General features: G+C 34.6%; 2 protein-coding genes across 2 annotated transcripts; both read right to left on the minus strand.

Moving 5' to 3' along the window:
• Positions 1 to 60: 60 nt before the first annotated feature.
• LOC146901950 (uncharacterized) lies at positions 61 to 10,137 on the minus strand. Its single transcript, XM_085735237.1, has 8 exons — positions 9,750 to 10,137; positions 7,893 to 9,191; positions 5,310 to 7,043; positions 3,730 to 4,815; positions 2,229 to 2,333; positions 1,965 to 2,054; positions 1,192 to 1,308; positions 61 to 1,113 (listed from the first exon to the last, which is right to left on the minus strand). The coding sequence occupies exons 1-8, from the start codon at positions 9,804 to 9,806 to the stop codon at positions 604 to 606; spliced, it is 4,998 nt and encodes a 1,665-aa protein (XP_085591363.1). The 5' UTR covers positions 9,807 to 10,137; the 3' UTR covers positions 61 to 603.
• Positions 10,138 to 14,037: 3,900 nt separating this feature from the next.
• LOC146901951 (uncharacterized) lies at positions 14,038 to 17,933 on the minus strand. The gene is made up of 3 exons (XM_085737096.1): positions 17,636 to 17,933; positions 17,517 to 17,543; positions 14,038 to 14,547 (listed from the first exon to the last, which is right to left on the minus strand). Exons 1-3 carry the CDS (start codon positions 17,931 to 17,933, stop codon positions 14,318 to 14,320), a joined length of 555 nt encoding a protein of 184 aa, XP_085593222.1. The 3' UTR covers positions 14,038 to 14,317.
• Between the last annotated feature and the right edge of the window lie 6,231 nt (positions 17,934 to 24,164).

A 24,164-nucleotide genomic window follows, 5' to 3' on the forward strand; every position in this document is an offset into this window, starting at 1 on the left:
GAGTTATTATAAAAATTTAAAAAAAAAAAAACGTGAGTTGCAATGCAGAGATGTGAGGGATGCGTGAATTGAGTTACATTTATATTCAAGTGCATTCTCAGTATTCAAAAGCTTTATAGATCCTATGAAAATGAAGCATATGTTCCACGATTTTGCTTTTGAAACTGTTACAAAATCGACAGTAGCTCACTTGAAACTACAGAAAAACATGACTAAATATAACACAGAGAATATCATTCTTTCTTCCAATAGGATCAGATCAACCACAGAGATAGAATAGATATATTTTTTTATCAAAAAGAAAATGTTCACCAACCTTTCACCTTTTGATATTCTGTCAGTACCATTTTTTGGTAGTTAACTGGCCACCCTCCCATTATTATTTATATATTACAAAAACGCTAAACCCGTACGGCGTGTATTTCCCGAACTGTTGAATATTTTTGGCTTTAAATGACTAAGAGTCGAACTTCGGTATATTGCTATATTATTACTCGAACAGGTTAATGGCTTCAAGCCTCGTCAGCTTTATGTATATTCATTTGATGTATAGGCGTATGTGAAGATCCTTGGAGTGTCAAAATGAGTTCACAAAACTTAAACTCAGACTTCATCAACCCCGTTGGCAATATCAGCTGAAAAAAACTGCTCTACTTTATCAAGGAAACTGTGAGGAAATCTACAGTGCAACATTGAATGTGACGTCTCTGAACTAAATTGTTTGTACTTTGGAACCGCTTCGTCTGTATTCTTAGTTGCCTTTCCGTCCCGCAGGCTTCTTGTCCTGCTACTTTTCGTGCCATTTCCCAAAGCACCACTCTTTCCAAAGGAAGCCCTGGTGCCTTTGCCATTGGAACGGTTGTGTTTTAGGATACCTGATTGATTGCTCCCAATAGATTCATCTGTTGGAATATTGTCGAAGTTTGAATTAAGCTGAGTTGCAGGTGCAGCATTTCTGCAAGATCTCAGCAAAGAAAGTAGCATGTCAACACTTAATTCTTGCTGAACCATGAACTTGTTCTGCTCGCACCCATAGCATGCAGCAACTAATGTGCCAGCCAATAATGGCATCAACTCTGGGTCACTGAAGAAAACGAATGGCAGATCGCATACCTGTATATTCTTACAACTGAGCATTAGATAATCTTAACAAAATTGATTAACAAAAACCAAAATTTCTTAAATATTGACCTTGTGGAGGATAGTGGGTGTCGGACTCTTTCCCCATCGAAGGACAGCTTGATTTCCAGGATGAAATAATGCAAAGTGACCAAGAAGGGATAGTGATTCAAGCATAAGCAATCCAACCTGAAAACAATGCAGAATGTTGCATTAAACTAACTAGCTACGTACAACATGCCGCATTAACTGAAGGCATATAGGTACTTACAGAACATGAAGGTTAATGTAAGGTGTTAACCCGTACTATAAATGCTTCGAAAGCAAAGCACTACTTGCCACTATTATTTTTGTTTGGAAACCGTTGACCTCCATGAGGTTAGATGCATTCAGACCTCTCATTTTATGCTTTTAGTTTCGGAAATTACATTTTTTTTTAGGGGGTTTCGAAATTACATGTATCCTCTTGTTTGTGTCCAGAAGGGGTGTGTACCAAAAATTAGAAGGGAAAATAAAAAGAAAAGGAGAAACAAATGAGTTAATCAGGCGAAACTTTTAAGCTAAGGAAGTGGTTGTAATTTCAGAAAATATAAGGCGTATTAATGTAATTTTATCAACTATCTAGAGTTTGATATGATATAATCCTTTTAAGTTTGAGGGGCTTCGTGGAACACCTTGCTTACAAATGAGTAACATTTCTTGTGTTTACTATCCACTAACACTAAATATACGGGTCAAAGACTTTTCATTTTAGAAGGTTCTAAAGTTAGGCAAGTCAGGGTCACGAAGACCAAGATAAGTTTCGTAAGCAACAAATTATTATTTTTGAGTAGTCGGTGACTCACCTGATCATTAGGAGCTTTCCACCTGCTAGCACAATGAGAAAGAAGGAAGCCCATCAAATGGAAAATTTCCATTTTCAGATCTGGCATAGCCTATGAACAAAACATCAAAAGGAACATAGGAAGACATCAGCAATAGACAGCACCAGGAGAGAGAGTAAATATAGTCTAATATTCAAATCAAACTTAAATATCTAAGCATTATTTAGCTTAACATACAGCTTCTTTAAATATAGATTATATTATAAGCGGAATTAGCAAACTTACCAGCATTCGCTGCAAAAATGCAAGATCCAAAAGAGCCACGTTGTTCAACACCTTCAATACTCCAGTTGCCACCTCTTCAAAATTAGATGGCAGGATAAAGGAGGCCTAGAAGAAAATGAAATTATTTAACTTCAAATAACTCGATAAAAATAATTACTTATTACCAGGAGACACAGGGATAATAAGTAATTACAAACTAGTAATTATCACATGGCCTAAATCCACGTCATCATGGTAGTAAATTACTACCTTCATCCCTAAATATAAGACCTCTTTTGACTTAATCACGGAAATTAAAAAAGTTAATAGTAGTATTGTTGTAATTGGCTTCAAAATTGTGAAGTTGGGAAAACTTGGAATCGTGACACGATTTGTGAAGCGTGTCACGATTTTTGCAATGCCGTGAGCATGTTTTGCAGGGTGTCCAATCGTGACACGATTTTGGGAAAACGTGACACGATTTTCGGCTTGCTGGGCAAGTTTTGAGGATAAGGTTGGTCGTACCTTGGGTCGTACGCACCAAACGTGTCACGATTTGGGAAAACGTGACACGATTTTGACGGTTGCTGAGTACTATTTAAGTGTTCTTTGCAGATTTTGAAGGAGAGCTTGAAGAGAGAGAAACTTGGGACTGCAAAGGAGGGAACTTTAGGGTTGAGTGTCTTTGTAGTGAGGTTCTCTTGGGTTGGGAAACATTGTAAACACCTTGGTGAGTGAAAATCATTGAGTGTCTTGTTCATTGGTGAGATTGGGAAAATGGGTAGAAATTAGGGTTGTTCTTTGTGAGCTTGTTGAAGCTAATTTCTTGTAACCCATTTGTATCTCTTTGTAAGAGCTCATTGATAGTGGATTGGAGAGATCAATCTCTCCCCCAGAGTAGGTCAAGTTAGGACCGAACTGGGTAATCATCTCTTGGTGTGTTTGTTGTTTTCTTTCTTGCTTTCATATGCTTGTGGTTTTGAGCTTTTCACTTTGATTCCTAGATTAGATCTAGGTGCTGTTATTGTTGTTATTGCTTGTGTTTACTTTGATATTGGTTGCTACTTTCCTTTGCTCCACACATCATAGTTTGTATTGGTGTGATTTTGAGTCCGAATTCACAACAAGTATTTAATTGAGTTAGGATCCTCTACATTTATAAAAATAAATCACTAACTCCATTCCTAAATATAGTAGTGTTTACTATTAGTTGCAGAAAAAGATGTAACGTAGTTAGGAGTCTGTTGGTAAAAAAAAATAATTAATGCAGTTGAAATTTGAAGGTCTTATATAAAGAGACAAGGAAAAAAAAAACTCAGGGATCTAATATTCAGGGGTAGAGAGAGTATCTTCTGGAACATTTAGGAGCAAAATGTTTTGACAACAATAACATATGCACAAGCATGCAATAGAAAATGAAAAAGGAAAATGGAAATATCAGAAATCTAATGAGTATTCATAATGAAGACTTTTGACATAAATAATTACTTGTATAAATGATTTTGCATCCTACATAACTTACCTGTTCAGAGGATGATTTATTGTTTGCCTGCAGAAGAACAGCAGTCAAAAGAGAAGGGAGACTGACAAGTCCGGTTTCGGAAACAGCCGAAAGAAGGAATGACACTGGCTGAGCTAAAATTGATTCTTTTTCATTTTTTTGTGCTGTATGTTTTTCATCTCTCTGAGAAATAACAGAAGTCGCAATATCCTCATTCTGGTTTTTCTGGGATTCATCTGAACTAGCAATCTTCTCCGTATCATTGTTATTCAATTTAACAGAAGTATCATGCTCCGACTCACAGCCCTTGCCAATAGCAAACGATTCGTCATCCCTATTTACCTTACTTATTTCATCCAGTGGTCTGTCCTCAGGGACATCAGGCAAATGCATAACTGAGCCACCATTGACCACCGATGAGGGATTGTAATCTCCCCAGGAGTTCTTCATTACAGAGAGTACAGAATTTGCAAACTTAGCCGCTTCACTGCCAATTTCCTGCTCCGTTGCCACAGGGGAAGATTCCCAGTCAATATAACTCAATTTACCAGGCCTGGAAGTCAAAACCATCAAAAGATGTATGCTGAAGACAATAGGGACAGGAAATGCTGACCCTTCCATCTGAGGCCTATCATGAAGTGCAAAAAGATCTCTCAACCGGTGAATCACTTGATAGGAAATCAATAGCTCCAGCAAACCATCACGCATCTGAAGTTGTCTTGCTTCTGAGCTTATATGGCCAAAAATAGAGGTAACAGTCCACAAAAAATTAATTAATATTTCAGAAATTGATTCAAAGTTCTCTGCTGATGCCTTAGTTGAGGGCAAACTGACATTGCCAGGAGTACTTAAAGATGCTGCGATCTTTATGTAGTTCTCAAGGGCTGCTGAAAGCATCGGGATGATTGGGGGCAGAAGATTCTGTGAAATGAAATAACTCCTATTTGCAGGTGCAGATAGTACAACTCTCAGAAGTTTTAACAGGTGCAATGTAACTTGGCATGCTTCAGGTTTGGATGTGTGAGAAGCAGGCAGGGCAGAAGCAATAAAATCAAGGAGTCCAGCTTGTCGAGACGCTTGTAACTCTGGGTCCTTACCCTCCAAATACTAAAAAAAATAAAGTAAAACTGACATGTTAAAATTAACAAAAACAATTAATTTTTTTTTTATTATTATCCCTAAACTCTACAATATGAAGAGGCAACATGCACATTTAAACTATAAATATATCCTATGAAGTTGAAATCTGGTAGTCAGACTCGGAAACAAAAGTTGGTGGGACAGTCATCCATAGAATTAATGATCTATAATGTCTTACTAAACAAAACATAGACATGTACAAGCTTCAAGGAGCAACATCCATAGCAAAGCTAAGGAGTAACCAGAAACCAACAAAATAACAAGAATTGGTAATTTTTCCAGACAAACACCCACTAAACAAGAGCTCTACAAGAAGTGCTATATGAATTTACACAAGATTCCTAATTTGAAGTGTAGGGATGAAAATTCAAGTTTTTAACTTCGAAACAATTTAAAACTTCTAGTCCATTGGATCCAGATAAAAGGAGAGATATAATTTCCAGTGAATGAAAGAATAATACCTTGATCATTTCAGAAATTATCAGCCCTATACTTGTGGCCCCTTCTTTTCTTGCTTGCCGAAGTCTTTGAAGTTCTTGAAGCCACCGGCCAACTTTTGCCCTAGCAGCACCCACTGCTACTCTATATCCAATGCCAGCACTTTCACCACCAAGAGGGGGCTCAACAAACTCGTACTTTAAAGCCATAAGCCTTTGTCGAATTTTCTTAATTCTTCTCTTTACTGAGGGCTGTGATGTGATATTGCCAATTCCAAGACTAGAACCAATTCCAGAGGCAACGTTTGTTTGAGAATCATCGCTGCTGTTTGTAGGTGTAGACCTACCTTGCTCTTTATTTAATGATCGACGCGGCAAAGGGGATGACTGGTCCCTCAAATTTGCTCTTTCCCGAATTTGCTCCAGGTAAATCTTGCGACGTTGTTCACTTTCATTAAGTCTTTCTGCCAATTTTTGTGCTAAAAGTTCAGCCTCTTCTTGTTGTGCTTTGGCTCTTTCTTCCTTTCTTCGAAGCTGTTCAATTGCTCTTGCCTCCCGTGCGGCACTTGATGCTTTTCTTTCTTCTTCCCTTCTAACTTGAGCCTCCTCCTTTTTCCGTTGTATTTCAGCAAGACGCTGTAACTTTTCAGCCTCAATGAGTTTCCGGCGTTCCAGAACAGCTTCTTCCCTTGCCAGATCCTCCTTTTGCTTAGATTTTATCACCTGAAGCTTTTCAGCTCTTCTCAACTCTGACTCATGAAGCTTCTGACGCAATATCAACTTTTTATTTTCATCATTTAAGGAAGTAATAAATCGAATCTCATTGACCTTGCTACTTTCATCACCAGCTCTCTTTGCCACTTGAGCTAGAAAAGCTTCATGACGAGACTCACTCCGTTGATGGCGGGCATACATGCCCTCTCGTAACTTCATATGACGAACAGCATGCCACTCAGTGACACGATTTAATTTTTGAGACGTACGTTGAAGCTTCTGGACTCTCTCATTCTCTAACTCATTTCTGATTCTCATAGCCCTAGCATGCTTTTCTTCAGCTTCCTTTTTTAAATCGGAAGTTGTTTTCTTCTTTTTTTCAGGAGACATTAGTTTATCATGCAGCGTACGTACACGCTCAGCGCTTTTCCTGCTCAGGCTTGGTGAATGTGACATGCGGGAAGAAACACGAAATGGAGATGAAAGTATGTCCACCCAGTTCCTCTTCTCCTTCCAAGCATTCAAGGACTTTCCTGGTGCTGTACTCCTCTTTTCCTTGTCCTTTTCAGACAGCAGCATTTGCCTCTTAAGGTTATCTGTGGACCTGGGGTTCTTCTCATTAATAACTTCTGTAGGTGCTTTATCTTTCTTAGAAAGCAGCTTGTCAGCTCCAGATCCAAGGTGGTCTCTTTTACCTTTGGTAGTGGCAAAAGAAGAACTTTCCAAAGGAGGTAATTTTGATAAATTAACTTCTGAAGTTAATATGCTTTCTCGTGTGTCGCATCCACTTTGCACTGTGATAGCATCAGAAGAAGAAATATGCTTTCTTGACTTTGTCACTGAATCTTTGGCATTGTGTGTTCCATCACCGACCCTAGATATTTTTACATTGGCAACAGATTCAGATGTCAAACATTTAGTCATGGAATTTTCTGTGTTACTACTTGATTGCAAGCTAGCACGCTCCTGTTGAATCTTCCTAAAAGCCTCAAGAGATGAAGATAGTATATCTGCCCTGTGCGGTGAAGTTGTCATCCGCCGGACCTAGAACCAGAGCAACTGAACAAATTTAGCAGAAGAAATTCATTGTACATATTTCTAATAGGCAATGTTTTCATAATCTCATGTGAAGTCAGAGCACCGGCCTATAGGAAACCATAAACTACGCAGGAAAAGACCACAGGTCATCGCAGTTATATCCACGGTTAGTATAAATTACAACAACATTTATAATAGCGCAAACTGTAAAGAGAATCCAGTTGGAATGACATATAAGTTATAAAATAAATAATACCCAGTGGTGGATAAGACCATAATATCTAGTTCAAAGTGATAGGTTAATAAGGTTCCAAATATGTCATACAAGTAGAGAGAGACTCCAAATATGTATTCGTTCATACATGGCTCTATGTTTATGTAGAATTGCAGAGACATAACAAGATGGATATATTCACACAGAAAAATTTATCCCTCTGAAATGCACCACATACGGCAAAAAAGAGTAAACTTCTGTATCAAGTTGTATCATATTCAAACAAAGAAGTCAGAGAAACAAAGCACAGAAGGAAACTGTAACTGTGCATAGTGTTATCATACAGATGATATGCACATGCGCGTTACCCTCACATTCAAAAATAGTAAGTGTAATCATCTTTAGAGTTCATCAATTCTTTAGTTTAATACATTTGAAAAGTACAGGGAAACATTGCATTTCAAAAAATGGTGAATGCACTAGTAGTGAATAAGTTCTTTTTCCTTTATCAAGGTCCACGCCGTCAAAGTACAATATATAAAATCCCTGAAAGGGACATGGTGGTATATTGAAACCACAATATATCAGCATCAACAATGGAAGGAAGCAGGCCAATAGCAACAATACATGATCAATCATACCTCCCATGAGAGTGCGTGTGGCCTGCGATGATCACTCTTCAAAAGGATAGGAACTCCGTCAATTACTTGAGAAGACTTTTTAACCTTTTCAAATTCCTCAACTCTAGTGATTAGCTCTTTAAAATCAGATGCAGACTCCTCAAGAACAAGAATTGCCTCTTTCATCTGCTCCAAATCACATTCCAGTTCACAAAGAAGATACAGTTCATCAACAGACCTATTCAGATTCTCAAATAGAAAGCACCAAAGCCTCTGTCTAAACCTTTCTTTGCTTTCATTTGAATCACCTTCTAGAGCATCAATACTGTGTGATCCTGAAACAATATTTTCCACGTTACCATCAGGTTGATCCCTAACCTCTTCCACAGAAGTGGAATCACTGAAAATTTCAGGCAATTGTGAGGAAGTAACTACTTTCCTTAAACTGCAACTTTGTTCTGGCATTTCCGAAATTTTGATATCCCTAGCCGCATTGATAAGGCTATGCACTTGATTTGCAACCACTGCAGCATCATTGGCAGACAAATGTTCATTATTAATACCGCAGTCAGTTGCTGCTTTATTTACTTGTTCAGTTTTGTTATCACGGCATAATGTATCTTCTTCTGGACCAATTATTTCCACATTTTCTTCTTGAATGTTAGAATGTTCCTGAGATATATTCTTAACATCTTTACTATTCTCTCCCAGTTTTTCATCCTCACATCTCAACGAAGAGTGCTGATCAGGAACAGTCTCTGTGCCAGTAGACGATGCAGTCGAGCCTTTTTCTTGGGCGTGATATGAATCAACATGATCAGGAATATTTTCGTGCTTTCTACAGCTAAGCAAATTATCATCTCCAATACTACCAAACTTGATTCCAGCTCCAATCAAGTTTTCACGTGGCGGCAGTGTCACACACTCCTCCTCCTCCAAATCACCCCATCTTGATTTCTGGGCTACGTCAGACTTATAGATATGGTGTAACTTATTAGCTTCTTCATGTTTACCTTGAGAATCCGTGCTAACTAGTGGATCTGGCTTCTGAGTTTCAATTTTTGGTCTAACCACACTTGCATCAACATGGCTTGTGCCCACTTCTTCTTTTGACACAGAAAGCGAACTCGCAACACTCACAGGGACAGGGTTTTGTAAAAAATTCTCCCCTGACCTAGAAACACGATTTTTCTGCTTGCCATGTGAATTGTTTTCCTTTTTATTCATGGACTGCTGTTTTCCTTGAGAGGTAGAAGAATTTTTCCCCGTAAATCCTCCCATCCAACTCTGCAAAGAGAATTTTGAAACATTCCTATGCTTCTGGATAACATAGAAACAACAACATTAGGGAGTGTAAGTAAAGTAACACTAGTATAACAATCAAAAACAAAAAGGAATAATCTTTAATGCGAGACGTCAAATATTATATATCAAAAGACGGAGAAGATACACAAAAATTAGCATTTGCTACAACCAAATTACAAGTTTACTATGTTTGGATCCACTTTTGTAAGGGCCAAAATCAATTATAGAGGTGTAAAATTGATTTTAACATTTTTGGTTGCTCTCAAGTAGAATTTATTTTGCCTCCATAAGTGATTCTACTTTGAAGCTACAAATTGAATCTTTTGATTCTAAAACTGATATTTGCACTCAAATTTATTGTTCAACCCACATTTACTTAAATGTATCCAAACATAAAATCATTTTAACCAAACTCACTTTTAACCAGAATCAAATTTACAGAAGCAATTCACTAAAAACCAATTTTTTTCACCCCAATAACAAAAAAGGAAACTTTACAAACATAATTCACATTAGAGTGTATCAACCAAGTTGAAAATTAAAAAAAGTAAATTAAAAGAAGAAAAAAATAACCTTTTTGACTTGGAACCATCCTGAATTCTGATCATCAACTGCATCACTGTCCTCCATCACAAATGCAGGAAGTGATTCACGCTAAGGTAGTTAAGATTTTACCAAAATTTACATAAAGGTGAAATGATACGAAAGTTATTGAAATTGAAAATAGTGATAATTGGGAACGATTTTCAAGGCCAGATCAAAATGTTGAATCCGTATCTAACAAGATTTGAAGGAAAAGGAAATGAATTTGGAAGACGTGGAAAGTGTGGGTGGAATTTGAATGGAAATTGAAGAAGAAAGGGGTTGTGGTTTATTAGGGTTTTGAAAGTGATAATTTAGGAAAGAAAGAAACAGAGTGGAAAGAAAAGAAACAGGAGGGAAGGAATCGCAACTTCACGTTAGAAATTAGGTTCAATTTAATTCGCAAAATTTAAACTAACTCAAAAATCCAAAAAATGTTAAGCAAAATTTGCAAATTGACATTCCATCATTTTGGTTTTTACAAATTGACATAATATGATTACACCATAGTTAAGGATTACTAGTTTCATTATTTTTTGTTTTTATAATACACATCATTTAACTATTTTAAAAATATATCTATATTTAATAAAAAAAAAAATTTCTTTTTACATCCATGTGAGTGTCACTAAACAAGTTTTATTTAAAAATATATGAAACCACCACAAAAAAAAAAAAAAACGAGTTTTATTTATGCTTGTAACCAAAGCAAGTAACCAAGTAAGTGTACACAGTCAGACTAATTTTTTAGAAGCATAATCAATTTGCTTTTAGCTCTTTTCTAAATTATGGTGCTAATTTAGTATGGCTATTAGTAAATAAAGTGGTTTACACTCTAGCATGAGCAACACTTTCATGACTTGTTCCATAGTTTTTATCAAGTCATTGTATATTACTCATTTGATTTTGATTAAAATACATTGAATTATTCCTTTATAAATTTTAGAATTTAATCTAAAATATAAAATATACTATAAATAATTGTAATAAAAAGGTTTTATTTATATTTATCGAAGTAGGTTGACCTGCTATACTGAAAAGATATTTTTATGAATTGTAGTCTAACATTTTAACTAAATAGACTTTTTGAAAAATTGCAAGCATTCTATATTACTCCCATCGATCCTAATCATAAGAAACATTTAAATTTTTCGATTCATTGCATAAATGATATATTTGGTCTATATTCTATAATATATCAAGTATATTAATTAATCAATGAATCTAAAACGTCAATTTTTCTTATAAATAGGACCGGAAACATTAAGAATAAAAAAAAACATTAACTGATATTTTTATCTAGAAAACCATAACTTTATCGATCAAGCATATTCACACCGCTACTGGTCAGAACACAATTTCTCATAGTCATCATTTACACAATCTTCGCTGCAAATTAATAGAATTATGTTGATTGATAATTCAATTTTAAAATAAGTTATATTAATAATAATTTAAAATTATATTTCATTTTTTTAATAATTAAAATTATATTTCATACATACATACATACATATATATATATATATATATATATATCAAACTTTGAACTATAAATGATTTTCTAATCAAATTATTAATTACCATTATTTAAATTTTGAAATGAATTATGATCAAATATCATAATAAATAAACAATGGATTTTACTTTTAAAATTAAATTAATTGTAGTTTTGGTATTTAGAAGAAGAAGAAAAAATTAACTAATTTTGTGATGCAAAGTATAACAATTTGACATGCTTAAATTTAGACATAGAAATAAGGGGTAACTTTTCCACATGTTCTAGTTCAATTGGTCAAAATACCGAAATTGTTAACTTAGATGCCGTAATCGGGATTTGAACCTAACTTCAATTGTTTTTATCATTTCGTCTATTTAAAAAAAATGAAATTCTAACGAGTGTCCTCGTGACACTCGTTAAGTGCTTTAAATAGTAAGTTTTTTTGAAAATTCGTGTAATCAATACATTGAAAATTGAAATATTTGATTTTTTATTAAAAAATAGCAAAGTGTCCTGATGCATTCATTAACAAGACCCTCAAAAAATAATCATAGAACTGGCACCTAATTAAATAAAAACATGCAAATAAGTTCACAGATATATAACGATGATACCAGATAAGTTTTATTTTTAAGAGTGATACCAAATAAGTTCGAGTCTATGATCCACCAATTAATTATAGTACAATCATTGATCAATTGAGTGATTATAGGTGATTATGCATTTATTCATGGGGTACAAGTATGTCGCGGCGCACCAGTGGTGTCCCATCTGTTGTTTGCAGACGATTGTTTCTTGTTTTGCAGGGCCAATGTGGTGGAAGCACAACGTTTACTCACTATTCTTAAAACTTATGAGGTAGCATCTGGACAAGAAATCAACTTATCAAAGTCTGAGGTGTTTTTCAGTCGCAATATGAGTGAGGCGGCGTAGAAGGATTTGTCACACATTATTGGTGTCCGACATGTGATGGGTACCAGAAAGTATTTGGGGTTACCTTCGATGATTGGTAGAGATAAGAGGTCTGTTTTTTCTTTTATCAAGGATCGTATTTGGAATCGAATAAATGCATGGAGGGGACGAGCATTATCGAAGGCGGGAAAGGAAGTTATGATCAAATCTGTGTTACAATCTATTCCAGCATACATAATGAGTATTTATCTTTTGCCGAATTCAATTATAGATGATATTGAAAAGATGAGCAATGCTTTTTGGTGGGGAGGAAGGAGTAACAATCGAGGGATTAAATGGATGGCATGGGAACGTGTGGCATGCCCCAAAGAATCTGGTGGAATGGGGTTTCGAAATTTCAAAGCTTTTAATCTCGCTATGGTAGCTAAGCAAGGATGGAGCTTTCTGTCTAAACCTGAATCGCTGGTTGTTAGAGTCTTTAAATCGAGGTGGACAATTGGAAATGGGCAGCAGGTCAGCGTGATGAATGATTCATGGGTTCGAGGTGGTCATGGTAGCTGGATTCAATCCCCCACAAAGTCAGGGTGTGCATAGTTTGCGTGTGTCTGATTTGATAGTTGATGAGGAATGAGTTTGGGATATTGATAAGCTTGAATCTCTGTTTCCAGATGATATGGTGCAAGCTATTCTCGACACACCACTCTTTGCAGAAGTTCAGATTGATAAAATAGTGTGGATGATGGAACGTAACGGGAGGTGTACTGTTAAGACTGGTTATAAACTTGCTATGATGGAGTTGTTACATACTGATCGATTCCATGTTGAAGGAGAGTGGCATAGAATTTGGAATGTGAATTCCCCTCACAAAGCATGTAATTTGTTATGGAGGATTTGTAGAGGGTGTGTTCCGACGCGTCTCCGACTACAATCACGACATGTACAATGTGAGGTGATATGTCCCTGGTGTGATACGGATGTTGATGATGATTGGCATGCTTTTGTGGGTTGTACGGTGGCGCGTGAGAGTTGGTATTGGGCAGGCCTTTCGACTGTGTTGCAACCGCGAGTTGGAACTGTGAGCAGTTTGGCAGATTTTGTTTTTGATATATGTCGTTCCGAAAGCCGAGACATTGCTGGTCGGGTGGCTTCACTTCTTTGGCAAATTTGGGCTGCACGAAATGATGTCATTTGGAATGCTGCTCATCGTACTTCAACAAGCATTGGGAGGACGGCACTAGATGCTTGGCAGCATTGGCAAGAGGTTCATAAACATCCCCCACAACCGGTTGTGCAACACGGGCAAAATAGAATGCAAGGTAACAGCTCAGTTTGGGAGAAACCACGCGAGACATGGTTGAAGTGCAATGTGGATGTCGCATTCCATGACCATAGCCATACTACATCTTTTGCGTGTTGTGTTAGAGACTCCCGCGGGCAATTTATTCGAGCTCAAACGAAATGGCAGCGGGCAAATATGACAGTTTTGGAGGGGGAGGCAGTAGCCTTACTCGAGGCTCTTCACTTTGCTGATGCGAACAGATGGGACCGGGTTGTCTTCGAGTTTGACTCATCTACTCTAGTGCAAGCTCTATCGTCTCCGTGCCAGGGTGATTCGGAATTCTATGCTATTGTTTTTAGTATTTTTTATCAGTTATCTTTACATTCCAACTTCGAGGTGAAGTTTGTTAGGAGACAAGCGAACATGGTTGCTCATAGTTTAGCTAGGGCGGCCTGTTCTTGGGCTAGTCACCGTATTTTTGATTCTTATCCTTCTTGTATTGAACATTGGATGATTAATGATAATAATTAACTTTGTTTCGGTCAAAAAAAAAACATGTAAAGGTTTGATCAACCATAAACAAGCGATAAAATCAATAGGATAAACTTAATTGATATAAAAATTGGAGTTCAAATTAGAAATTATAACATAATTAACTTGCAAGATCCACATAGACAAAGTTTAAAGAACATGTCAAACAAAAGGCAAAAAGAAAAAAATAAAGAGAATTAGAATTGACAAAGTGTGGCAGAATGTCTTCCTTTGTCATCCTCTGAGTTATAACAATAGCATGATTATAACCATTTGTGTTAGTTTGGTGGTATTGACTTGAGACCTGAGAGTGTGTTTCTCTTCAAGGTCTCAGATTCAATTCTCTCGTGTGTTTGGGTGATCTACTTCATCTTCGTCTAAAAGCAATAGCATGCTTATTGGTATTATCGCAAAAAACCAAAAAGAAAAAGGGAAAAATGATTTGGGATTATCTGATGCTAGGGAACTTGGATCATGATTGGGTTGTGGCTTCGGACTACTTTGTGAAGGAGACTGTGAAGAGCTTGAAATCAAATTCTCTAAAGCATATGACTCAGGTGCATCAACTGCAATGTCACATAACAAACAAATACGTTCATGAAAAATATTGAATATATAAATACAATAATAAACTATCAGATTTTGACACTATTGGAACCATAATTAGTCAAAATTACTAGCTTCGAAGCAAGATAAAATTTGCTAGTACCTGAAAATTACATTTCATTAAAAGCATTGAAACCCATATACGCAATGTAAAGTATAGTGGAATGGGATAAATTGAAATGGAATGATAGGATGGAATGAGCAACAAAAATGCTACATCCCCTTCTGGCAGGAAATTTTACCCTACACCCCAACAGTTATACCTCTACCCCTACAAATCATAAAAAATACCAATTTTGCCCCTTTTTGAAATTATACATGTTCACCCATCAGCATGTGTTTCCTCTTTCAAAAAAAAAAAAAATCATGTGTTTCCAGATTGAAAATACAACACAAAAATTAGCAACAAATCTAAAATCAAATGACCTATCATAATTGATCCCCATACCGGAAAGCTCCAAGAATGTCTCTATCAATTCATATTGACGGAAGATTTCAAAGTTTCTCCTCAGTTCCATAGTTATCTTCTTCGTATCACTTCCATCTAATTAAATTCTTCAAATTTTATAAAAATAATAAAGGGGAAAATGTGGAAAAGCATAGAAACACACATGTCTCGATAGCCGACTTTATGTATATTCATCATAACATAAAATGGTCATACTGTGAAAAATCAATTCCGTTGAAGGAGAGGCAAAATGAATTGATAGCATAAGAAAAATGACATTCATGAATTGATAGCAAAGGAAAATAGCCCAGCGTGAAAAATAAAATCTAATGATCTATCTTATTTTATGGGAAAAAGATCTGAAGAAGTGAGAGAAAGGGAAATTGATTAAGGGAGTGTGATTGATAGGTCATTTGATTTCAGATTTGTTGCTAATTCTTGTGTTAAATTTTCAATTTTCAATTTTCAATTCCAGAAACATATGGTTATGGTGATGGGTGAATGGGTATAATTTCATAAAAGGGTAAAATTGGCATTTCATTATGGTTTGTAGGGGTAGAGGTATAAGTGTTGGGGTGTAGGGTAAAATTTCCCTTCTGGCATCATTAAGAATGTTGCTCTTTTCCTGCGGCCTTAGTAGCCATTAGGCCCAGTGGCGGAGCCAGAAATTTTAAGTAGTGGGGGCAATATTTACATATAAATTTCTAAAATAAAAATAGAATAAAATAAGTGTTACAAAATATATTGACTATAATTTTTTTTTTAGATAATATTGGGGACTACTAATTTACACCCACCTAAATAAACTAAGGTGTAAATTAGCAAGCTACACCCACTTATATTTTACTAAAACATCATTTTGTTTCTGTTCTAATTAAATTTTAATAGAAGGGAAATTTTGTAACTATCGCAAGGAAGGTCCTTAAAAGAAGAAACAAAAAAGACAATGACATGCTTAAGGTACAAAATATGTAATAAAGACAAACTTTCAAGGAAACAATATTTGGAATGATGAAAGTGATCAATGTAAATTAGTGAGGTGGGTGTAAACAATTTGATAAAATTTATAAAAATGTGTGTATATAATCAAGTGGGTGTAGGTTGCTAACTTACACCTTAGTGTTTTTAGGTGGTGTAACTTGCTAATTTACACCTTAGTGTTTTTAGGTGGGTGTAAATTAGCAGCCCCTATAATTATAGAAGTAATGTTTTCGAAAAATGAAACTAAATAAAAGAAACAAAGAGTAGGAAAACACATAGAGGAGAGGTGCATGTATTATTTATAATATGTAATCTCGTTATCATAACTTTATCATCATATTTATAATACTATGTGTATATATGTATGTGCTGGTGCTGGAAATCTATGATGCAGTATTATATAGGATGGATATGAAAAAATCTCAAAATTAGTGGGGGCACTTGCTTGCACAAGAGCCAACATGGCTCCACCCCCTGATTGGGCCCCATATTTTCCGACGAACTAGGCAGTCGAAAAGGTCAAAATATGGAGATATCGGTACTACTCACGTGCGGAGGTGGCCCTTAGAATGGACATAGAACCGGTTGGAAATTAAAGACATCTCACATAGGAAGGATTAAGAAAAGTTAATGTGTTTATAAATGGTGGGGAGGTTGAGTCCAATGGTTCGAAATTTTGGACGGGTTGTGATATATGAACTCAAAAGAGTTGTAAGTATGCGCATAGTACTTCCCGTTTCAAATTCTACCCTCGCACACATATCATTGTGAAGAAATAAATTATTAAAAATAAAAAAAGTACATGGATAGTATCGATGCACGTTGTCGGACAATTTAATCTTGTCAAAATTTTCTCGTTTTGGGCAATGAACATCCACACTATAAACACAAACCAGAAACAATGAGCCTCTAGATTTTGATTAAGCACCCTGACACCAAAAATGTGTCCTTTTAAAGGACTTTTTGGCATTACCCGCATCAATGTCATTTTGTATTGCATTGCAGTGCATCTAAAATTGAAGGAAAGGTAAAAGAAATAATCATCCTATTTCATTTAATTCTATTTTATTTTAAATTTTAAACAAAAAACTTTCAATCCTACAATTGTAAGATGATAAAATTGTAAATCTACAAGACCACTCTTGGAGTGTGTGAGTCTCACTGCTAAACTCACTCTTTGGAACCAAGATAATAACAATTCAATAGTTCCATGTATCTCCATTTATCAAACTCCATTTAATCCAAATATAAGCTAAAAAACAATGTCGATACAATAATCAAATGAAAACTTCATTTAAATAACATGAATGTATGAAGCACATCAAACACAACACAAACACATGTTGACGCCGATTTTTTTGTTGTTTCAAAAATGACATAATTTAATATAATCACATAAATCGGTGTTGGAAACTGACACTTGTCAATTGTCATACGCCGATCAGAAGTGTCAGTGCTATATCTAAAAAATGTGATAAAACAGATGCATAATTTACATACCTGAGGATGGAGCAGCACTAGCATCCACTGTATCATGAAAATGAGGTACGTTATTATTAGTATCAAACAGTGTAAACATAATTATGAATTTATAGAAGTGAATAGAGTTAAATATTTACAGTGACAAGGGAGTGAGACTCCACAAACAGCAGGCAACTTCATCATCTTTGTGCTATCGAACGGAAAATTGTCCATATCCATATGAATATCACAAATGCAGCCAGAAGCAGTTGCTACAACAGATTCAAAAGCAGAGCAACATGGTTGAGAATTATTGTTGTGATCCACAAAATATGGAAGACATTCAACCATCATATCATTCAAAATCGATCTGCAGCTTGTAGTTGGAGTTGGTGCAAACAAAGCATTCGATGGAAATGCAAGTAAAAATGCCAAAACAGTAACAAATGTTTTCATCTTGCTTCAGTGTCCTGCATGACGAAACCACAAAATGCAAGAAGTTAAGATTCTATGAAACTAACAATGCGAGCGAAGTTACTAAAATTTGACTCGGAAAGATTTTTAAAGCCAAAGAAAATTACTAAGCGTATTCCAGAAGTGCGTTGAAGCGCGATGAGGAAGAAGGGGTTTTTATTTTTTTTATTTTTTAGGGTTTTGAAAGTAACCTACTTTATTAATTTCTCTTTAATTGTTTATTAAACAAATAATTACGGATAATGTTCAATCACAAGTATAACAAATTTTTACGGATATTATGGAACTAATTTAGTGTAACAAATTTCCATGGATAACTATGAAAGTAATTTATTTGTTTTTATTGTTTATTAAACAAATAATTACGGATAATGTTCAATCACAAGTATAACAAATTTTTACGGATAACAAATTTCCATGGATAACTATGAAAGTAATTTATTTGTTTTTAAAAAAATTAATCACGGATAACGGTCATCACATGTCTAACCAAAAATTTCTATAAAAGATAGCAAAATTTCTTAATCGTACTTATTAAAACACATGATCACCTTAGTTTTATATGCTACGATGGAACTAACTTAGTGTAACCAATTTCCACGGATAATATGGAACTAATTTAGTGTAACCAATTTCTACGAATAGTTGTGATTAGAGATAATGGTCATCACATGTGTAACAAAAAATTTCTATAAAAAAAATAGAAAAATTTCATAATCGTCCTTATTAAAACTCATTATCTCATTAGTTTTGTATGTTTTTCAAAATTTAATTAATTAATTTATTTTTCAATGGATAACTATGAATCTAATTTATTTGTTTTTTAACAAATTAATTACGGATAATGGTCATCACAAGTGTAACAAAATCTACTATCTACTAACAATATATTCTACTAACAATATATATATTCGAATTCCACCAAAATTTCATTATCGTCCTTATTAAAGTCATGATTTTCTTAATTTTATGTGCATAATAGTCATTTTACAAAATTTAATTTATTTGTTTTTAAAAAAATTAATTACGGATAAAGATCATCAAAAGTGTAACTAATTTCCACGGATAACTATGAAACTAATTTATTTGTTTTTAATTTTTTTTTTTGTGGCCGGGATTTGAACCCCGAACCTTGCATATATAATGCATTGTCCTTACCAGTTGAGCTAAGCTCACGAGGACTTTAAAAAATTAATTTGAAAACTCATGATCATTTTCCAAAAAAAAAAACTCATGATCACTTTAATTTTATAATCGTCCAACAAATATTGAATGATGTTTTGCATATAAAATAAAAATTTATTTAATAAACACATTATATTAATGTTGATATTTTGAAAATAGTCATGAATTTTCAACATTTTATTACATCAACTGAGAAGTTCTTTCTACTAACAATATATATATTTGAATTCCACCAAAATTTCATTATCGTCCTTATTAAAGTCATGATTTTCTTAATTTTATGTGCATAATAGTCATTTTACAAAATTTAATTTATTTGTTTTTAAAAAAATTAATTACGGATAAAGATCATCAAAAGTGTAACTAATTTCCACGGATAACTATGAAACTAATTTATTTGTTTTTAATTTTTTTTTTTTTGTGGCCGGGATTTGAACCCCGAACCTTGCATATATAATGCATTGTCCTTACCAGTTGAGCTAAACTCACGAGGACTTTAAAAAATTAATTTGAAAACTCATGATCATTTTCCAAAAAAAAAAACTCATGATCACTTTAATTTTATAATCGTCCAACAAATATTGAATGATGTTTTGCATATAAAATAAAAATTTATTTAATAAACACATTATATTAATGTTGATATTTTGAAAATAGTCATGAATTTTCAACATTTTATTACATCAACTGAGAAGTTCTTGCATAGAATCGTACATAACACATCTTCTTTACAAACAACCAATAAAAATACAACATGTCATTAACTTCATTATAATTTTAAAAACATTTTTAATAAATAAAAATGAAAACCTCCATCATCCTTTTGTGTTCCACAGCTTTGCTACTGTTATAATTCCATCGGAATCTTAAAAGGCATGTTCATCATCCTTGAATATACTTTCTGCCATCATACTTAACCATTTTCTCTGCATCCATAGAACCCATTCCCATCTAGGCATGGCAATGGGGCGGGGTGGGGATGAATTTTTCCTTCTCCAACCTCATCCCCTACTCCCATATACTTACCTATTACCCTCACCATACCCAACGAGGATGAGAAATTAAATCTCATCCCCGTGCCCAATGGGTTCGGGTATTCCCGCTCCATCCCCGCAGTGAATCAATTTTTTTAATTAAAAAAAGAGTTTTTTTTAAGCTTCAATGGTAATGTTGTAATGCATTATCCAACAATATGTGCTCATTTTAGCATTTCCTTACCGAAAAATTCGGTTACTCCTTTAACTATCAAAGAAAGTTCTTATATCATGACAATTATCAAACCAAATAGCATGACATATCATTATCAACCCCCTCAACAAAAACAAAAAAAACGACCTTTCTACGTTCGGGGTGGGTACATGTATCCCTGTTACCCGTACCCGTATTTTGAAATCGGGGTAAACCCAAACCCAATCAAATCGGGGAAAACCAATCAAATCGAGGTTGGTTTGGGCAGGTGCCCATGAGCACGGGTTTTGTTGCCATCCTATCCGCAGTAACAACCGTTCCCTTGCTTTTGTTTTCGGTGTTCATGAACATGATATCCTCCCGCTGCAACAAATATTAGGATTTCACTTTTGCCTTTATTTTACATTAAGTAATGATAATAATTCATAAATAAAATCTTAAGATAATTAATTTTTTATTTCTTCATTTTTCAAATTTTAACCTTTTTTCTCCCTAACATTTCACATTATGAAAAAAAACTACTTTTGATTTCAATATTATGAAATTGTCATTTAATTATGGAAATGAAGAGGATCTTAACTCGGCGAAATCAATGTTTTTTAGTTTCGCTTATGAACAAAATAAGTCCAGATCCTTAGGTAGAGATTTCAAATTATTATCACTCTCATTCAGCAACCTTTAAAATATTATCACTATCATGGTAACCTAAAAAATTGTTTAAGTGACTTTGACAATGAAAAAAGAAACTCACTTTCATTCAGCAACCTCTAAAATATTGTATAAGGGCTTAGAACATTCATTTCCTCTCCTTAGCTTCACAGATGTATAGAAACTAGTATTTCCACCCATGCAACGCATGAGCGAACAAAGATTTTTTGTGGCGTTAGTAAATAAAGAGGGGCCACGGCCCACCCGGAAAAATTTAAAAATCAACGATTATAGGTCTATTTTGTGAGATTTTATATAATTTTGTGTCGGTTTTAAATTTCGGTTGATCTAAATTCCCGCAAAGTGGTGTAGTGGCCCACCCGAAAAATTTTAATAATTCAATTATAGGTCTATCTTATGAGATTTTATACAATTTTATGTCGGTTTTAGGTTTCAGTTGATCCAAATTCCCGCAAAGTGGTGTAGTGGCCCACCGAAAAATTTAAATAATTCAATTATAGGTCTATTTTGCGAGACTTTAAACAATTTTTCAACGGTTAATTTTAGTGGTCCACCCTAACTTTTTTTTTCTGGCTCCGCCACGGGGCCTAATACTATGATATTCACATTTTTATTTCTAAGAAATTTGAACCATTGAGTATTTTTTTTCTCGGTTTTATCTATGAGAATCTTATAGTATGTCTGGTTTGGCGTTTTCGCCAAATAGGTGCACTGCAACTGATTTTTCATCGTAATATCCACAAGCTACAAAGTGTATGGCTTTTACGTTGCCATGGTTTTCTGTTACAATTGTAAATGATGCAAACACATGAGCAAACATAGCTTTTAAAGTTATCTTTTAAGCATGCACGCAATAACATTTGGCTTCTTCAAAAAAAACATTTAGCTTATTATAATGGTTTCTAACCATGTATTATCATTACTTGCTTGTGTGTGTTGCTGCTCGAGTTCCGATATTAAATTTCTCGAGCGTATTTCCAAGTCAAGCCACAGTCACAAACATAAACTCGAGTTTCTGATTCGTTATTCCAAATCTTATCATTCCTATGTTTCCATATGCTCTATAAAGTGACAAAGAATACTGCAAGTTGATCATGACTAAAATTCTGAATAATGTAGAACATGGTTACTTCAATGTCTCTACTGTCATCTGATGTTGAACAGTCCGCCACAACTTCAATTTCTCGGTCTGCTGTCATCTGCTAGTGCTACCATCTGTTGTTGATCATGACTGAAATTCTGCATAATGCCGACATGGTTTCTGCAATTTCTCGATCTGTTGTTGTAACACCCCGTTTTCCCAACGTAAAAATTTCATAATTAAAAATCAGAGTAATTCAACTTTAAGCGGAATGCTACACTTCTTAAAAATTCATAAATTGAATAAATAACAATTTATTCTTCAAAATCATTTAACATAAGTAATTCAAAACTTCGCAGCGGAAATTAGTTCAACAATAAAAATAATCTTTGGCACGCAGGCCTCAACATAAAAATCTCATAAGTCTTGTTCAACATTTATTCATAAAAGATTCATAAAGTAATACGTAAGGAACAGAAAGTAAAGACATAATCCCATCCCGTTACGTATCAGAGCACCTAAGACACACTTGTGAGGAGTCCACTCACGACCGCAACTAATCCTGGTTACCTGCAAGTTACCCATACGAAGAGCAACATTTCCAAGCAGAGGGGTGAGATTTCTCAAACAATAATATAAAGCATATAAATCATATAAAGTACATTCAACAACTTAAACATCTTATAATTCATTAATCATATCTAACAACTTAAACTTTCTTAACTAGTGTCACTATTCTTCCTATATTAGTCATATACTTCATCTTATATTATCAATAATATCACATACATCATCACATATCATCATTAGTAAACATGTAGCATCATATCATAAATCACATAGCATCTTATCATAAACAACTTCATAATCAATCATCATAAGCAACTTCGTAATCAATCATCATACACATCATAATCATTCATCATCTTAAGCATTATAATCATTCATAAAGCACTTCATTAATAGCTCATCAACTTGACATCTTAACATCTTAACATCTCGATAACTTGACATCTTAACAACTTGACCTGACAATGCATCTAGACTCAACTATGCAACTCTTAACGTCTTAAACCATCTTTGATCATCATGAAAATGCAAATGCATGTGGTACCATTTTAGGGCATAAGCCCCCATCATCGTGGTTGAGCATAAATATACTCCTAGGGTATAAGCCCTCATCGTCGTGGTTGAGCAAAAGCTCCATCGTCGTGGTTGAGCAAAAAGCTCCATCGTCGTGGTTGAGCAAAAGCTCCATCGTCGTGGTTGAGCAAAAGCTCCAGGGCATGAGCCCTCATCTTTAAATGAGTATGCATGGACTCAACATCTTACGTCTTAGAAACTTTATGAACATCTATGACATCCTAACATCTTGATATCTTGACAACATAACATCTTAACAACTTGATGACTTCATAACGACTCGACGACTTAACAACTCTTATCATCTTAACGTCTTAACATCTTGACAACATATGGATCACATAAATAATTCACGTCATATCATAATATAACAATATCAAATGATAATAAACAACATCTTAAAACATCATATTCATCAATCATAAACAACTTCATATAACATCGTATTTAAACATCGACAATAATTCACTATGTATCTTTGTAAAAACATAATAAATTATCCACAACATATTTTCATGTCAAACCAAAGCTACTGGAAAGATATCACAAATATCAACAACTTTCATGTTTAGAACAAAGATTAATTCAAAACAGAAACATATGAACAAAACGCAAAAACATGAAACAGAGAATGCTGTCACCGTACAATTTTGCTAAGACCTCCCTGTAGTATTTTAATCATAACTCAAAGACCAAACATCATTTTCACGTCAAACCAAAGCCACTAGAAAGCTAACAAAATTATCTAAAACTTTCATGTTTACGCCTAAGACCAATTCTGTACCGATCAATACCAGTTTTTATTTTAAATTCGGAAAAGTTGTGCTGAAAGTCCATAAAAATTCACTGTGACCTACGTGCAGTAATTTGACCATAACTCAAGCTCTATAAATCCTATTGACGTGAGACCGACGGCATTAGAAAGCTAACATCCATACCTACAACTT

The sequence above is a fragment of the Medicago sativa genome, chromosome 8, assembly GCF_051527215.1.
Source record: "Medicago sativa cultivar Bolivia chromosome 8, Bolivia_mono, whole genome shotgun sequence".
Classification (NCBI taxonomy): domain Eukaryota; kingdom Viridiplantae; phylum Streptophyta; class Magnoliopsida; order Fabales; family Fabaceae; genus Medicago; species Medicago sativa.

Coding starts and splice junctions, on each gene's coding strand:
- LOC146901950 (XM_085735237.1), bottom strand. CDS start 9,806: ATGGAGGACAGTGATGCAGTTGATGATCAGAATTCAGGATGGTTCCAA. Junction 2,334..3,729: donor ATAAATCATCCTCTGAACAG/GTAAGTTATGTA, acceptor ATTTTCTTCTAG/GCCTCCTTTATCCTGCCATC. Junction 1,114..1,191: donor CACCCACTATCCTCCACAAG/GTCAATATTTAA, acceptor AAGAATATACAG/GTATGCGATCTGCCATTCGT.
- LOC146901951 (XM_085737096.1), bottom strand. CDS start 17,933: ATGAAAACATTTGTTACTGTTTTGGCATTTTTACTTGCATTTCCATCG. Junction 17,544..17,635: donor AGTCTCACTCCCTTGTCACT/GTAAATATTTAA, acceptor TTCATGATACAG/TGGATGCTAGTGCTGCTCCA. Junction 14,548..17,516: donor TAGTGCTGCTCCATCCTCAG/GTATGTAAATTA, acceptor GTGACATTGCAG/TTGATGCACCTGAGTCATAT.